This window comes from Fusarium pseudograminearum, chromosome 1 (assembly GCF_000303195.2).
Source record: "Fusarium pseudograminearum CS3096 chromosome 1, whole genome shotgun sequence".
NCBI lineage: Eukaryota > Fungi > Ascomycota > Sordariomycetes > Hypocreales > Nectriaceae > Fusarium > Fusarium pseudograminearum.
The window spans coordinates 9,410,242-9,427,475 of record NC_031951.1 but is presented as its reverse complement, the minus strand read 5'-3'; the positions used below and the strand labels follow the sequence as shown (position 1 = coordinate 9,427,475).

Below are 17,234 nucleotides of genomic sequence, written 5' to 3'. Positions count from 1 at the left end.
AAAAAAAAAAAAAAAAAAAAGGACTCCAAGTCCATTCTTCATCTCCTGACTTGGGTAGCCTGGATTAAAAAGTAGTGCTGTTCTGTTTCTCAGCACGATAAAAGTGTTGTTCATTTACATAACATCCATCGTGTCCATCTCGGGTGCTCGGAACCCCTGGCAGGCGCCATACTGGGATGCCATCGCCAGCAGCTGTTGCTCACGAGCATAGTCGGGACCCATGTAGACGGGATCATTAGCATGAGAGTAGAGTCCATAGGTGCTTCTAGGCTGAGAATCACGAACTTCTCGCTCTTGCTCTCTTCGCATAAGCTCCTCGTAGCCAGATGCCATGTATGGCTCCAGCTCAGGCTCTTGCTGGCTGACCCATCTACCATCGTTTGTTTGGACCTGTGTGCCATCCAAACTCATGACTTGATGTTGCTGGGACAGTCTATCGTAGCGGATACGGGCTAGTTGCTCCTCGTTCTCGACAGTAGTGCTGCTCCATGCAAGAGCAGGGATATCGCCGCCGTTTCCAGGGGGGCAGATGTTCCAAAGCTCGATAAGTCTCTCTTGCTGAGGAGGCTCAGCGACCTTGAAAAGCTGGAGTTGTGAAGGGGTAAGTGTAGCTGGGTTTACTCCATGGTGCAACAAGATGGCTTCGACACTCGGCGCTTGAGTCTGGGGTGGCTCTGAAGATCGACGAGGAATTTCCTGGTGCTGGGCCGCTTGGGTAATATGGGCGGAGTGTGTGTAATGAACGGAAGTGTAGACGATAGGCTCAGCATGGTCTGCTTTGGGCTGCTCTTGAGGCACAGGTGCAGGCTCGGGAATTGGGTTGAAGGTCAAGTTGCGAGCCAGGAGAGCAGCAAGCTCATCTTGTGAGTTCATGTTTTGCTGAGAGAAGGCCATGGCTGTCGTTCTTTGGTATCTAGAAGTTTATTAGCATGTGTCGCACAATACTGAGTTGGGAGGGATATGATAGGTACCAAGGTGGTTGAGTTCAAAGGGAGTGTCGAGATAGTGATAGTTAGGAGGGAGGGGCACAACAGTTTGTTGTTGTATGGAAGTATCAGAGCACAGAAGCGGTAGAATCAAAGGCCAGGGGAACTCCTTGGGGTCGTTTGTGAATATCAGGTCGATGTGACTGATGCAATTCTTGGTTGAGGTGGCGGGAGGGAGAGATATATTGTTGTACGGAGGTGACTCGGGATCATGCGCAGGCGGACAAAGGAAGTGTTTCTTGTTCTTTCTTTTTTATTTGGCAGCTAAGCTAAGCTTATAGAAATTAATCAAAGAAAACTCGAGGGTCTTTTGGGGGACAAGAGGAATATATAAAAAGAAGTTTGTCTCTTGTTCTTTGCTCAAAGGACCCTTGGGTTAGGCCTTGACGGGCTTGGAGGGGTTTGTCTAAGGGCGGTGGATCGTTGGGTCGAGTTGCAGGGAGCGCACGGGGTGATTTGGTTAACGTTAGTGGGGAGATGAGCACGCCTGAGACGATCTTTTGTGAGGCGGTTTATGCGGTGATTCAGTAAAATTCGGGGCTTGGTAAAGGGTATCGAGTCTCTTCTTTGTATTGATTCGAATAAGACCGAATAATTCGAGGGGTTTTGTTGTTGACGTGAAGACTCAAGAATATCTTGAAGAGTAAATCGCGGGGGATGTTTCTCCCAAAAAAAATGATGGAGGGGCAATGGAAGGCAGGTGGTGGATGCATGGAACGTGGGACACTACAGAACCGGAGGGACAATGACAGTGGCACTCCCAGTAAATTCAGGCACATTTCCAGGTCATGACGCAGTAAAGACACTTGGAACCAACTGACAGAGGCACATGATGACCCTCATGACAACATCCATTTCTACAACACATCATCTCAACAGTTTCTTATACATCATAATTTGTATTTGATCTTCACCCCTTATGAGACTCTTAATTACATTTGGTACGTCTCTTCCATATCAAGAAGGCATGAATCAAATTCAGTCGCCTCATTCACGTCTTCACGGATTGCAACAGCTTCAACCCTTGTCTCATTGACCTTGCGTGACCCAATAAGCCTGTGCCACACGGCGACCGTCACACACTAATTGCTCTGCTATGCTTTAGTTCAACGCCGACATGGTTGTTGCTGCTGCATTTGCATTCTTTCCGAATCATCTGCTTTGACGTGGTTTATTTTATGTGAACTGTGCTGTTCTATTTGTCTCAACCTAGACTCGTGGTTCCAGGTAAATAAGAGAAACTCTGGGTGCCATCCATTGATATTCGCATCAGGCCTCAACAAACTTCAAAAACTCGCCGCTAACCAGCAAAACGCTTACACGGCAAGCGGTTAGGTGCCTGTTCGAGTGGCTCCCCAAGGGTCGACGCTATGTTAACTCTTATTACCTACCGCCTAACGAGAAGCATGCGAACTGAACGGCGTGCTCTAATGTTGGGTCTTGATGCTAACGTTGGGTCCATTTCCGTTTCATTTTGGTCGCATCATAACCATGACCTTTTGAACATTCGCTGAAAGTAAATAAATACTATTTAAGTTCAAGTTAAATATCATAGCATAACCAAATAAGAAGGATAACTGTGACAAAACCCAAGCTGAAACTGTCAACACCCTCTCAAACACATGGCATGGTCCGTCAGTTCAATACCGAGACTTGAGGCTAATAAACTCTCCAGGGATGTGCGGTTCTAGACATTCAATTCCTCCCTCTCCTGCAGGGGAGCAAGCAGATCAATTACTTGGGAGGGGAGCTAACGGATCCTTCCACAGCCACTCCCGTCTCCAATCTCTCGAGGCTGTGCTCTGGTGTGGCGCTCAATCGATAGCTCAGATCTTCACACCTCAGGCATCAGTAACCCACCCAGCCTTGTAGCGTACCGCCTGGTCAACTGCAACACGCAGCTCCAGGCTGCCTAGGTGAAGGAAGCTCCAAGCCAACACCATCGCAAACATCCCGACAACACAGCTCCCCTCCTCGTAACCAATTCCCGCCCGATTCCCTCCTCACTGTCGAATTACACTTTACCAACCTGACCAGATAAATCATTCATCATGGTAAGCTAATGAATTACACTCGGCCAAGTAGCCATGCTTGTCGTCATCGGGGATAGCTTCAAGTGCTGACCTAGCTTGTCTCTTGATATAGACGTCGATAGGCACGGGTTACGATTTGCTCAACTCCATCTTCTCCCCTGATGGACGAAACTTCCAGGTCGAATACGCAGTCAAGGCAGTGGAAAGCGGTGGTACTTCGATCGGTATTCGAGCTAAGGACGGTGTCGTCCTAGCTATCGAAAAGGTCGTCTCATCTAAGCTCCTAAAACCTGGTGCCAACAAGCGCATTGCTACAGTCGATAGCCATGTCGGTGCTGTATGTCATCGCCCTTCTACAGCTACTATGCTCAGCCCATACTAATTTCATCAGGTATCATCCGGTATGGTTCCCGATGGACGTCACTTCGTCGACCGAGCCCGTGACGAGGCCCAGAGCTGGCGACAGAACTTCAAGACTCCTATTCCCACATCTGATCTTGCCAGCCGCATGGGTGGCTACCTCCAAGCCTACACCATGTACGGATCAGTTCGACCATTCGGTATCACCGCCATCCTGGGCGGTTACGACACCCCCGAAGAGACCCCAGTCGATGGCGAGGTGGGATCAGGACCCAAGGTTGGAGCTGGCGGCAAGGTTGAGGGCAAGCACGGCGGACCCTTCCTCTACATGATCGAGCCCAGCGGAATGTACTGGGGTTACTACGGAGCGGCCACAGGCAAGGGCCGACAGGTCGCCAAGGCTGAGCTCGAGAAGCTCGACTTGGCCGCTGGCAACATGTCTTTGGAGGATGCTGTGAAGCAGGCGGCGCGCATCATCTACATCGCGCAGAAGGATAACAAGGATAAGGACTTCGAGCTCGAGATGACTTGGATCAGTGGGCCTGATGGTCCCACCAAGGGACGACACGTCGAGGTACCAAAGGAGCTACGGGAAGAGGCTGAGCGATTAGCAAAGGCCGAGGATGAGGATGACGACGATGACGACGATGATGATGACGAGGACGCAAAGGACGACGACAAGATGGAGGATTAGAGAGCGATTGTGTCAAGAACAAAATTAAGGCACTTGTACTATCACGATGACGAATTCATAGAATTTAATGGTTCATCTGCAGGCTTCTGAACTACTCACAGGATGCCTGGATATCAAATGTGCTGCCTGCGTGAGTGTTTTCATCGGAAAGGGGGACTGCAGGTCCAACTGGTCCAACCAGTCCAGAAGTTTGCTGTGCTTTATAACAAAGTTCAGTCGATTAATTGCGTTAGTAGCCTGATGTCCTGAACGTCTACCATTCACCTCAAGTCCTATCACAGAATGGTGTAGTTGATTACTGCTTTCATGTTGAGAAAGCTGTCAAGATGCAAATCATGGGCGGGTCCAGAAATATTGTTCTCTATTTATATTCAACTGAAAAGAAATTGTCTATGGTTTTGCTTTTCCATCGACTCATATGTCATTGGCATTATCTATTTGCATATATTAAGCCTGAGAGGCTGTGTTCTGAGACCAGTTGTACCAGTCAAGGAAGAAAGACGACTGAGGCTTTGTCTCGCGAAGCACCCAGGTCTCCCATGTTTTGGCGTACACGCCGATCACTTCTTTGATGTTGGCCTTGTCGGCGGCGAAGAGAGCCGACACGACGATGAGACTTGCTGCGCTGCAGGCCTTGGCGTACGCATGTGCGTTATCCTGCCCAACGGCTTCGTGGATCTCGAGCAACACGCCCAGTAGACCATCCCGATCGGGAATCTCGATCTTCTCGCGGTTGCTGCGAGCCTTCTTCAATGCCTTTTGGTAGTTGAGGATGATATCGCATGCACGGGAAGCAAGAGGCTTCGTGCTGGTGGTGCGCATCAGACTAAGAAGGGGCGGTAGGAGGGGGAAGGCTAGAGGGCTGAGAGGCTCGTTGCGAACGTAGATGTCGAGGAGATCAAGGATGCGGTGCTTGAAGTTGACAACAGACTGCTTGGCCTCCTTCTTCTGCTTCTTGGAGTCGTTTGTTCGGTCCTGGATGCGAGGCTTGATGGCTGCTGCAAGCTGCTCGTCGATGGCGAACATTTCAGAGTCGGACATATCACCCTCGTCTTCCGAAGACTCGGCCTCGACGTCCTTGTCTAGGCGGTGGCTCTTGAGGATCTTCTCAAGGGCATCGTCCAACTCTTCAGGCTTGTCAAACTCGCCATCGTTCTTATCTTCATCCTCATCCTCATCCTCATCTTCGTCCCCGCTTTCATCATTCGCCTCGTTGATATCAATAAACTCCACATCGGAGTCGATCTCAATATCTGAGTTATCCTCTTCATCTGCGTCTGTTCCCTCTTCGTCCTCCTCGTCCTCGTCGACTTCCATCTCGTCCTCTCCAGTGTTAAACAGCTCCTTTTGACCCTTGGTGCTCTCGTTAGATGAGAGGGGTGCAGTCAGGAGCTCCAGGCCACCAGCTGAGATTTGTGGTGTGAAAGCATCGAACACCTGCTGGGAAACTTGGCGCATGAGAGACGAGGGCCGTGCGACAAATGATAGCAGAATCTCAACAAGAAACTCTGATGTTCCAGCCTCACTCTCAGCAGACTTGCCCTTCTTGAGACGGTCTGAGTATTGCGCAAGATCGTTGAGAACCTCCATGGCATCGGGATCTTCATTGTATAGTTGGAAGACAGACACGGCATGAAGCATTGCCAGGGCCTGGAAAAGACTCTTCTCGTTGTCGTCTGTCGCCTTGCGCTTAAGCAGCTTCTGCATTCTTGACAGCGCGTTTCTAACGGCCTCGCTAATCTCCTCGGACATTGCCACCGAGTCAGGGTCGATAGCGGAAACGGCTGTGCATAGTGTGCCGTAGTCCTCTGTCCTTCGGCTAACCTTGGCAAATGAAGACTCGAGGCGAGTTCGGCAGAGCTCGCGAACACCCTCTGTCAGAGCGTCTGCCGGAATATGCTTAGGTTGAGAGTACGCAAGTTGGGAAAGCTCTTGTAGGGCAGCGGAAAAGACCTTCTGTTGGATCTTTCCAGACGCAGGTGAAGCCGAAGCGTTCAGGGTTTTGGATAGATAGTCGATGTAAACTCGGAGGGTAGAGGTAGCTTGCGTTGTCTCTTGCTGGTCGATTGTACTGATGGGCTTTTGGATAATCTTCATGACCTTTTTGCCAGTCTCTTCGGATACGTTCTGTATGAGGTGGTCGATGGTCTTGGTATTGGTTCGCTGGTCGAAGTTGTAGGCGCCGTTCTGGCCGAGCAGGCTGTCCAGAATAGGTACAAGTGTCGAGGGGTGAGCTGAAATTGTTGCCTCGATCGCCTTAAGAGCCTTGATTGCTGCTCGGTGCAGGTATCTATCCTCCTTGGCAGCTTGGTTCATGAGGCAAAGAGTAAGGTTCTTGCTGAAGAGACCCTCGAGATGGCTAGGGAGGCTGACAAGTCCTTCCAACATCTTTTGGAACACCATGAATCCCTTGAACTTCTGGCCCTCGGTGGCGCTTTTGGCAAATAAGGAGTCTGTACATGTTAGCTGCTGCTGTATACAAAAAAATGACGTTTAAACCTACCATCCACTACACGAGCCCAGAACTGTTGGAACTCTTCGGCCTTGGATTCTCCCTCCTTGAGGTAGTGGGCCAGAAGAATATCCCAGACATAGTGCAGCTGAGCGGTCCAGCTCGCCTGCTTGTTCTTTTGTCCACGCTCAGGTTGGTCCTTGGAAAAGTCCTGGAAGCTTTCTCGAAGAACTGCAGCAAGATCACCAAAGGACTTCTTGGAAAGAGGATCATGCCAAGGCTTCACCTTGAGGTCGGGGAATCGGGTAAGAGCAACGAGCCAGACAGCCACACCTTCGGGGGTCTTGGCCAGGTTCGCTTCCGCAATCTTCTCCAGAGTAGCCTCGGCCTGCTTCTTGCTCATCTGATCGATGGCTTGAACGATGACCCAGCCACACTGTGAGCGAAGCCAGACCTTCTTGGCCGCAAGCTTCAGAAGAAGATCCAGAACTGTATTCCATCTCGAGATGTCGCGGAAGAGAATTCCAGCTTGAGCGAAAGCCATGAGACCGAAAACCTGTCCGAAGAAGTGGTCTCGTTCCTCTTGTCCGGGGATGTTTCCAATGACCGAGATCTTCTCGTTCAAGATCTCGAGGACGGTGTCGAAGTCGAGGTCCTCGTATTTTGATTCGGCGAGCGCTTTCTCCCCGTACAATTGACCGAGAATCTCTGTCAGGACCAAGCTGAATCCAAGTCGGGAGGCATTGCGGCCACTTGCGAGTCCGCGGAACAGACGGCGATCCAGATGCCGTCGCAGAATGGCACTGGAAACGCCCTCTCCGTCTGTGCCGAACAAGCTGGCGACAATACAATCGGCCGCCTCGATACGATCGTCGGGGTCTTCGCTGCCTAGCAGCTCATAGAGCTCAGCCTCTCTCTTACGGTCTTCTCCAATTGGTGACTCCACAAAGAGGGCCTTGACGAGGGTCGGCTTGGTCTTGGTCGAGCTCTCGGTCTTGGACTTGGTCTTGGTCTTGGTCTTGGTCTTGGTCTTGGTCTTCTTGCTGGCGCCATTCGTTGACGGGTCGGTTTCGTTCTTTGTGCGCTTCTGGGGGTTCTGTAGGCTGTTGGCGCCTTCTTTGGCTACGCGCTTTCGCTTGCTACCCATTTTTGTGTGTGTGGGAGTTGTAAATGATTGAGGCGCAAATTTGCTTGGTTCATCGATCTTTTTCGCGATGCCTACCTCTTGCAGAAAAATTACTGGGATTGTAAGATTCTGCCAGCTTTGACCGCTAAAAAGTTGCTGAACCCCACCAATTGACGTAGGTAGATGTCAATCTTGAGGATTCAAGAGAAGAATAATTCCTCACAGAGTAGAGACTAATCTTTGTAAATCAATTGCAACACTAGATGTGCCTTATGAGTATGTTCTTGACTTTTTTGTGTTTAAAAAGCTAGCCTGTGAACTCACCAAAGGGCCAATATGACATCACATACATCTTGCATCTTGGAAGCTCATTGACGGTCCACGACACAGACATCAATGATAGTCTTTATAAGGGCTGGACATATCTTAGAAGTACTACAGCTCGGTTTTAATGACAATTGCTTATTTAGTAATGGAAGCCATCAAGTGGTGTTTTGCTCTTGATCATTGAACGGCTCCCGAATTGTAACACATCTCAGACTACCCTATGTCGGGCTGTATCACGATTCAAAGGATCTCACGAACAACGCAACCGGGACGACACATAATTAACAAGTCAAGCGAGATCTTTTACTTTGATATCAATGTTTCATTCTAGCTTATTCGCATAATATTAATGCGTAACATCTAAGAAGTATCCATGGTAACGGGATAAAGATTTTCATATTGGACTGTGAATATCATCTACACAAGAAGCAATGGATGATGCAACAATCAGGCCAGATATGACTGCTTCAATGTGATACTTGACAATTGTTTGACAATAGGAGTTTTATCATGTTCAGGAGTATGTCAAATCCATTATTGGCAGTCATCTCTCTTCCCCTTAATTACAACCCAAGTTGCAAAAGAAAAGTCATGAACAGTGCACTTGTATCATCACTCAATCAACCAACCCCTTATGAGGGTCTTGCCTTGTCGTAGAGGAGGAATCGCACCCGGTGATAATTATCAAATGTCAGTTTTAGTTTTATTCAAGCCACGCCTTGTATCGCCGCTCTTGGCTCTGTCACTATTACATACTATTACCCCGTACCAGGATGAGAGCTCCTATTGCGGAGTTTGGTTTTGGGCATGTGCGTGGTGGTCCCTGAGTTTTGACGCTGTACGTGAGTCGCAAAAAGTCACTAATAAGCTGGGTTTACAGTTGCAAGTATGAATCTCACAGGCAACCGCTATGCTTTAACGTTTTCCCGGTAAAAAGTTTTGACATATAATTTCCGAAAGATCGGTCCTTTGACTGCGGAGCCCTGGCCAAGGCCATGGAGTAGATATACCCTCAAGGAAGCGAAAAAAGGAATGGAAGCCACCAACGCGACGCCGCCGCCTCGACTACCCAGCCATGCCATACCAGGCTGTGGTTAACGAAACTAGCATGGAAGTTGACGCATGAACGCTGAGGGCTGAAGCGTTGTACGTACTTTGTATGGATGTTACATCCGCTGAACCCAGGCCCTGCAAGTTTCGATGACAGGTTGCTGAGTTGAGGCGAGTTACTACAGTGATTGTGATTGCGCGAGGTAAGATGGTCAGATCCCGTCCAATCCCCATCATTGCGTATCCAACCCTGTTCGATTCGAGACGTTGTTTCGAACAAGAGTTTGCTTTTATCGGGCTAGAGTTTCGCTTATTACAAAAAGGCAGCTGGGACGTTTAGGGAAGCTGTGAGACCCTGGGTCAAATAAGCTAAATTTGATCATGACTACCGATGACAAGGCGAAGCAAACATTGAAATGCCTATCCGCACTTTGACCCCTATGCGATGGCTGTACTCTGTATAATTAACGTTGTTGGGGAAACAGAAGCCTGTAGATCACTCATTACCGTTCAACTTGCACTTGTGCTTTGCTTGCACAGCATGAGGCTATCAAAGACATTCAAGGGTCCTAGATAGGAGTGTAACACACCAAGATCCGCGCGGTCTCTGCGCTGGTGGCACAGCAGCTCCTACTCACTACAACAACGCACTGGATACAGCCTATGCTGTGTTGCGAATAGTTGCGTCGAATAGCTGACGATCAAGTCTACTAGACATATTGCGATGCCCACATCGTCTGTAAAATTCTTTGCGCTTGTCGTTATCCGCGACGAAGCTAACGTTTGGATTCGATTGGACCCTGAAATATCCTTCTTCTTATTACCCCAAACCAAGTTACCCTAGATCTGGAACACGCTCACGAGACGAAACTAAAGGGAAAAAAGATCCAAGCTCTTTTTTTTTTTTTTGGTCGCAGAAGCAAAAACTCCTGACTCGGCTGGTATATTCCGGTCACGGTTACAGTCACGGGGTACACGGATGATCGACTTCTCAAGAGTCGGTATAGGTAATTGTAGTTGACGCCATAAGATTCAGGCCTTGCCAGCAGGCTCCTTGAACTGAGGCTTGAAGTCTCAGTCCAAATCCAGTCCGGGAGCTTGGACTGTGGTTTTTCATTTCCGCCTTTCCACTATGGCCGTGCTGATGAGTAAAAGCGACCTGCAAGCCCAGTGCTACGCACCATCCGACCTGTTCATCCGTTGGTACGACATAAGGGACCATGTTTGTGCTCAAGCCTCACAAGGGAGGGAAGGGAAACACAGACCCCAGGAGGAAGCTAGTGAAAACGATTTGTGTAGATGATTCAGACGTATGTGCATGTGCCAAGAGCAGTATTATATGACATGTGCAACTTGTACCAGGGCTAGTTTGTCCTTGAGAAGCGCATATATAAGATTGTGCTATGATTAGTTCAAGAATCCGTTCGAAAACCATGGCGGTATGGAATGCTGGCTGTCTAAGATATCAAGCAAGCTACGTATTTCAATTAAGAATATAAATGAGTAGACAAAGTAATGACAATGTTAAATATTAGTGACATCTAGGGTAAATCCTGAATGAATGACCAGATACTTGGAAGTGATGGTATGCGGTAGAGCGTCATAGCAAGACATGTAATATAATGCTGCTGTGTCTAAGTCTGAGTCTGAGTGTAAGGCAGAAAGTCAAAGAGGTTCTACAGCCTCACTTGGGAGTCAGCGTAACCAACAACCCAGTCCCGGGAAATGAGTATGTTGGCACGCGTAGAGGTGATAGTAGAGAAGAAGAAAAAAACCAAGACTGGTCGATGCGCGTACCGCGCCGTACTACGGTTAGTTGCTCAAGCGTAGATCTCCAGAGCAACAGTTTGCCTCTAGGATGGAACTGGGGAGAGCCTGGGTTCAGAAGCGACAAGGACAGGCCAAAGGAAGATGGAGTCGGTAAAGCCGGAAGAGAAGAGAAAAGATGAGTGATAGGAGATGGCTTGAACTGTTTAAGAAAAAAAAGAAACGATAGCAAGCAAGAGTCGCCAACTGACACCAATCAAGGGAGGAGGAGGGCGTCTAGAATGATTAAATAAGCTACTTTTTTCTAATTCATCTGACACGTCCCGGTAGCAAAGAGAAGAAACTACCTGGTGATGGATCGTAGATTTGATACATACCATCCGTACTTGGTTCATTAGATCCTCTCTAGACCCTCCGCAATCCCGGCAGTGTGGGCCAGCTAATAAGAGTAGGTAGGGAGTTGAAGACAAGAGTTAAAGTAAGGAGAAGGAGGGCACGTGATATCGCATAACGGGCGAACGACATGTTCAACGGCCATGCATGCATTTCGACTGTGGATTCTGTATAAAAATAAAAGAAGAAATGTCCAAGCTGATGGAATGTAGAATGAATGTTATGCTTGATGCTTGATGCACGTTCATTGTTACATGTATCGTTACATTCATTAAGTTGCTTAGTTCATAGAAGTCTTCCAGAATAACCCACCAGCTGGTCGTTGCATTCCAGGATATGATTGACTTTGCTTAAAGTAAGCATCAATATATTGAACCAAAGTATATCTAATAGCGAATGGATTGGCATATCAAAATTTGATATTGATGCACTGATATATCAATTCGAGATGTCGTTAATGCCATTATCCAGACCCACCAATTTGACGCGAGAATACTTCACGTGATGCCGCGTTCGGGATCCACTGTACAAGAAACGGGTAGACGCGAGGACGTGTCGGATTTGTTTACTTTGGGAGGCGGGTGCCAATTTATTACCCCACGAATTGGGAGCGCATGCCGCAGCAGAACAGAACAGGGTAAGCTCTTACGGGTTCAAGTGGGCTAAAGCTGTTTCTCTCGGTTCAGCCCTGGTCGATTCTCAAACAAGATTCCTGCACATGGTTATATCAATCACATCACACACCATGTATGCTCTGTCAAGGTCCCAAGTCATGGAAGTTTACCCCTCATTCGACAGTCAGAAGACGTTTCGCGCTGAGTGTAGGCGGGCAGTCCGTCCTGTACGGGCAGGCTTCAGGGAGTTTTCAGGCCCTGGCTAAAGGGATGGAGGGGTGACGTGGTGGAGCTCAACTCGTGGTCCATCCCGCATTAGCTGACGAGCCAGGAAACCAAAGAACCTCAATCCAGGCCAGCGATTGGCTCCTTCTGGTAAATTAGTTTTAGATACCATGTACCATGCACTGCGCTGCGCTGCACTGCAGGTAGCTTAGGTTAGCTTAGGTTAGCTGCAGCTCACTCTTTGGCGTGGAACCTCTCGCCTGTCTATGATATGCAATGCACTGCAATGCATGCAGTAGTTGCAATTCGTCTCTGGGGAGATGGTCAACACTTGACTCTTTGTAGTAGCAGAGTAAACAGTTGAGTCGGTCATAGATAAGAGGAGTCCTACTCGTAGTCTGCTTTGCAGTCGCGTCTAGCTAGTCAGGCAAAAAACTTTTCAATGTTGAAAGTTTGTGACGCACAACTTGACCACTTTTAGAAGACACGAGCCTCTGCAAGGAATGCAACAACCTACAAATACAGGCTTTATTCCAGCGGCAGTACGTGCGCGGGCGGCGCCCGTTCAGTAACAAACGTACCGGCCTACTACCTGACCGTGTCTACCGTAAATGTGGTGACCTGCCAGGTTAGAATATAAAACATGTACTCATATACCAAGCAACCCTTGTGCGATGACGATGTTTTAATCAGAGAACAAGACGGCCTTGGCCAAGAATGACGTCGAATCTCAGACGGTGCCAGAAGGGGAGATCGGGATTTAAGGTCGTGGATCGACGATACGGCCTACTTGAGACTCTTGGGGCCGTGTCCTTTCTGGCCAGGAAGTCCCAGTGAAAGAAGATCAAATACAGGGAGTTTTTCAGGTGGTTACGAGGCTGGTCTGCAGGTCAATTTTATTTAAATCCCGCTGTCAATGGAAGTTAATCAATGCTCTGTAGCTAGCCCGTAGTCTGTAAACTCAATCAATCAACCGTCAAGAGATCAAACCTGGTTTTCAGCTATTACTGTTGTTATTGTTGTTGATCATGCCCAGAGATACTTTCCTCCTTGTTGACGCCACCAAGAACAGGGAAAAATCCCCGACCTTGAACATCTGAATTGAGGGTGAGTTGAGACAGCGAAATCGAGATTGGCGATCTTGAATTGCCCGGATTATTAAAAGAAAACCTGCCACTTCTCGGTACCTACGGTACTCCCACTAAGGCGGTTGAGGATAGCTGAACGAATAGATAGCGTGGTGTAGCGCGGCCTCTCGTCATCGAAATATCGCTAGCAGCACGCCGTTGACTCTGGAGTCTGAGCTGACTCTTTAGTAGAGAGTCTCTAGGTGCTAACTAAGAGTGAAAACTTCAAAATGCGGGACATTGGGACCAAAGCTTCTGGAGAAGGAGACGAACTCTTGGACTGTTGCTTCTCGGGACCATTAGGCATTGTATCCGTTTCGCCCGCCCGTGAAGCTAAGACTCTCTCAATCAAGGAAGTGAGGCAGAGATAATAACGATTTACATATCATCTCCACCTAGATGAGGTGATGGAGACACATTCGTAACCGTTACGGAAACGTACGGGTATTTCAGGTTGGTTAGTTCAATGAACTGACTAGCAGATAGAGACTGACGACAACTCTTGGTTTCACATCAATTATTGACTTTCACAGCCTTATAGCAAAAGAGCAAAAAAAGACAATAATGGTTAACTGAACAGGCCTTTGAAACTCGGAGATTCGTGTACATAGAAAATCTGGGCTGACGAGGAGCTGGATGTTTCTGTTTCCGATCCATCAGGATGATATGGATGCTTGCTGATACGACAAAAGCGACCAGGGTTCTCTGCAAGCTGAGTCGCTGGATCATCATAGTCACAAGGACGGAGCCGCTGCACTTTCCAGGTACGAACAATGCAATGCGAAGCGAAGCGAGGCGATGCAACCGAGCGACGCTGACTTGACTCCTCTGGTCTGGTGGGGGAAAAAGTCAAGTGAAGTTGAAACTGGGAACACAGCTCATTACCCAAAATGGTTCAAAGTAAACATTGACTTTCCAAAAATCGCGTCAAGACTCGAGAAAAAATCGCGGTTGACAGTTGGAGCTAACGTCAGTAGGTAGTTTGTTGCTGATGTTTTGTTACCAACAGGATTTGGAGTTTCTTTTCCACACCACAGCTGAAATCATAATCGCATCATAGTAAGCAAAATGATAATAGTACTAGACAAAACTGTTTAATGTTGATTCTTCATTTTACTCTATCGCAAGACTTATAAGGCTGATATCTCAACTACAACCTCACTCTCAAAATCACGGCAGTTGCCATCAAAAAGCTCCAGTTCTTCCTCTTCTTCTTCCTCTTCCCCTCCTCTTCTCGCACCCCGCCTAGGGCTACTCCGTAGATGCACCATCTGACCCCCATTGACAGGGAATGACCCTGGTAAACCTTGAAAGAGGTTGCTGCAGCGTGTCAGCGATAATAGCATCAGCTTGGCACCGGAGGCAGTGCTTGGAGAGGACTGTAGAGTGACGCCCACAGCCAGACTAACTCCGGTTGACCTAACGATTATGGATATCGCATCAGTGCTTTTTTGTTTCGAGAGGAGGGGAAAAGGACCAGGCTAAGCCATGCGGTTCCCGGCAATTGAGTCAGCCTAGACTGACAGCTAAAACCTCGAGGTTGGTGGGTTTTCTTTGTTTCTGTCAATTGATCAGTCTGTGGCTTGGACAAGATCGTATCGGGCCAAAGTCAATTATCTATTAGTAGATCAGCATGTCAAAGAAGAGGGGTAGAATATATCGCAAAAACAACAAAGAGTCAGCTTGGCTGGCAGACTCGTTCTTTGGTGTGCGGCGTCCCCAAGAAACAAAGGATACACGAACGATCGTCCCGCTGAGGGCCACAGTCAAAAAGCCATAGCGCTCGGAGTTTTGAATGCCGAGGGACAGAGTCAGAGTCAGAGTCGAGTTGTTATTGTTCACAAAAATGGATCAATCATGATACACTTATCCGTAGTTACAGACACACTCTCTCGTACGTAGACAAAGGTTGGCTGTGGGACAAGGATGATATGCGGAGTATCAGCAAACAGGTTAACAAGCTCAGTTCGTCATATAGAGCTTCCAGCTTGTCATTGGACGACTCCCAGGTCTTTGAGTGTAAGAGGAATTGGTGAGTGCTGAACTTGGCGTTCGGACACCCCGCGCGAATACCCGTCCCGTTTAGTGATTGATGGATGTATCTGGAGTTATTCATCGGTTCCTTATCTTGGTAGGTAACATTGCCTGTTGCCCCAGGACTAGAGCTATTGTTAGAGAATGCTGTCGATCGACCGACCGACATGCATCTATTCAAAACCTGTCCCCGGGAACGAAACGCCTCCCGCAGGAATTCAAGGGTCCGGTCCCTTGGCCACCACTCTCTCTTGTGATCCTCTTACCGTACCAGAGTTTCCAGTTAATACCGATACAGAAGGTTTCACTCTCCAAGTGCCTTGCATTCCTCGTTCTGTTGTGCTGTATGTGCACGTGGGAATGACCATTGAGAAGAGAGACATATTCCAGTCATGGAAAGTCTAGAAGCTGGTTTTCCATTTCTACAGCGGCTGGATCGATTTTGCTTTTTGGAAAGAGGCTCAAAGGGTTTGCCACACTCAATATATGTTGATGGATGGATGGATGGATGGATGGATGGATGGCTGGATGGCTGGATGATCTACGAACCGCATTTGAGCTTATTGATCTTCTCGCCTAATAAACGCGAGCTGCAAGCCATTGAATTGATGATATATCCGAATATTGCTGAGTGCGTACGGGTACCTGAATATGCAAAAGACCATGTATGTGGTTCAACTACATCTACAATCTGTCATGTAGGTTTGTGAAGCGAACCGCGATATCCATCAAAACGATTACCTACAGCTAAGCTTCAGGTGCAAAGCAGCATGAACTCTTCGGTTCTCTACGCACGCCCCTCGGTTATTGTCCACTCGAGTTTCTTGTCGCTTGTCGCCAGCTGCTCCAATATGGACACTAGCATCGGACTAGACATGGGTTGGATCTTGCTTCTGACCCAACAACGCTGCGTAAATTGAAAATCCCAGCGTAACCGTAACCTTGCACAAACCGAACAATGCCTTGCATTGCATCAGGTCAGGACAGGAACCATAACTATGTCATTGCGTTACAGTACCTGCCAATGTTGGCAATTACTCTATATTCGCTAAGTGGTTGACGACTCAGTCACTGCAATTCATCAACTCTTTTCAAGAATGCGGATGGCAATCCTTCATCGAGTCAAATGAGTCCAGACCTGCTCTATTGAGTTTGAGTCTTATGAATCGTCAATTCGCAATCGTCATTCGTCGTGCTGACCCAAACTGTGGGACCGCTGTGTTTCTGAACCAGGGCCCTAGTGCAAAAGTGCGACTGTCTCACGACCAGAAAAGGACCCTGAATTTTTCCATTCAGAGGGGAACCATCTTTGTTTATTAGGTGACGGTCGAATTGAAGCTGTGAGCGTGCACGAGCTCTAACCATTGTCCTGGATTCAGTGACAAAGACTTCCGAATCAGCTGTCGAACTTCTCTTTGCAGAAACATGCTTTTCAGCGACCAGGGGTCTCGACCTTGAAGAGGCGTCATTCTCGTGAGCTTTCAGCCGACGGCGGCTTCAGAGTTGTGAGGAACCCCGAAGCCAGACCAGGAACAGGGCCCATAAGCCATTGAACTGACGACGACTGGGGGTCAAACCCACCCGCGAGTCGCCGAGGCTTGACTTATATGTAGTACTCTGTACTCTGTACATACTGCACTATCAATCAATGTGTGTCTGTTCCTGAAGAATAAAGAATTGGCATAAGCTTAGACCAGGTATTGAAACGGCGAGGCAAGCGGACAAGGCTAGTCAAGTCAAAGTTCAATTCGACCGGGGTCTCGAGGAACTGTTACATATGAGGCAGTTTTCCCAAACAACAAAGAACCGGTTTTGGCTGCTGGCGGTTACGGTGACAGTGACAGTGACAACTTGGACCAGATCCCAGCTGGATCAACGTCATTCTTCCCTAGGCTGTGGTTCAGATCAGCAATCAGATCACTTTACAGTATACTATACAGTACTCGATACAGTCCTTGAGCTCCATTGTCATGTATTGTCCCCAGAAGCACGGTTGACAGTTGACAATCATGGAAAATGCCTGCCTGTACTCCGTACCCCGAGGAA

At 48.2% G+C, this 17,234-nt stretch overlaps 5 protein-coding genes across 5 annotated transcripts, besides 4 other annotated features; 1 reads left to right on the top strand and 4 right to left on the bottom strand.

Annotated features, from left to right (window-relative positions):
* Positions 1 to 20: a repeat region.
* A 94-nt stretch (positions 21 to 114) lies between these two features.
* On the bottom strand, positions 115 to 894 carry FPSE_03149 (uncharacterized protein; the record flags this gene model as incomplete). Its single annotated transcript, XM_009256268.1, has 1 exon — positions 115 to 894. One exon carries the CDS (start codon positions 892 to 894, stop codon positions 115 to 117), a length of 780 nt encoding a protein of 259 aa, XP_009254543.1.
* Positions 895 to 3,037: 2,143 nt separating this feature from the next.
* Positions 3,038 to 4,073, top strand: FPSE_03148 (uncharacterized protein; the record flags this gene model as incomplete). Its single annotated transcript, XM_009256267.1, has 3 exons — positions 3,038 to 3,040; positions 3,132 to 3,356; positions 3,411 to 4,073. 3 exons carry the CDS (start codon positions 3,038 to 3,040, stop codon positions 4,071 to 4,073), a joined length of 891 nt encoding a protein of 296 aa, XP_009254542.1.
* Positions 3,998 to 4,060: a microsatellite.
* A 447-nt stretch (positions 4,074 to 4,520) lies between the features above and the next one.
* On the bottom strand, positions 4,521 to 7,672 carry FPSE_03147 (uncharacterized protein; the record flags this gene model as incomplete). Its single annotated transcript, XM_009256266.1, has 2 exons — positions 4,521 to 6,526; positions 6,577 to 7,672. The coding sequence occupies 2 exons, from the start codon at positions 7,670 to 7,672 to the stop codon at positions 4,521 to 4,523; spliced, it is 3,102 nt and encodes a 1,033-aa protein (XP_009254541.1).
* A 2,347-nt stretch (positions 7,673 to 10,019) lies between these two features.
* On the bottom strand, positions 10,020 to 10,250 carry FPSE_03146 (uncharacterized protein; the record flags this gene model as incomplete). Its single annotated transcript, XM_009256265.1, has 1 exon — positions 10,020 to 10,250. One exon carries the CDS (start codon positions 10,248 to 10,250, stop codon positions 10,020 to 10,022), a length of 231 nt encoding a protein of 76 aa, XP_009254540.1.
* A 2,790-nt stretch (positions 10,251 to 13,040) lies between these two features.
* FPSE_03145 (uncharacterized protein) lies at positions 13,041 to 13,461 on the bottom strand (the record flags this gene model as incomplete). The annotated part of the gene is made up of 2 exons (XM_009256264.1): positions 13,041 to 13,123; positions 13,428 to 13,461. 2 exons carry the CDS (start codon positions 13,459 to 13,461, stop codon positions 13,041 to 13,043), a joined length of 117 nt encoding a protein of 38 aa, XP_009254539.1.
* Positions 13,462 to 14,353: 892 nt separating this feature from the next.
* Positions 14,354 to 14,389: a repeat region.
* Positions 14,390 to 15,679: 1,290 nt separating this feature from the next.
* Positions 15,680 to 15,727: a microsatellite.
* Between the last annotated feature and the right edge of the window lie 1,507 nt (positions 15,728 to 17,234).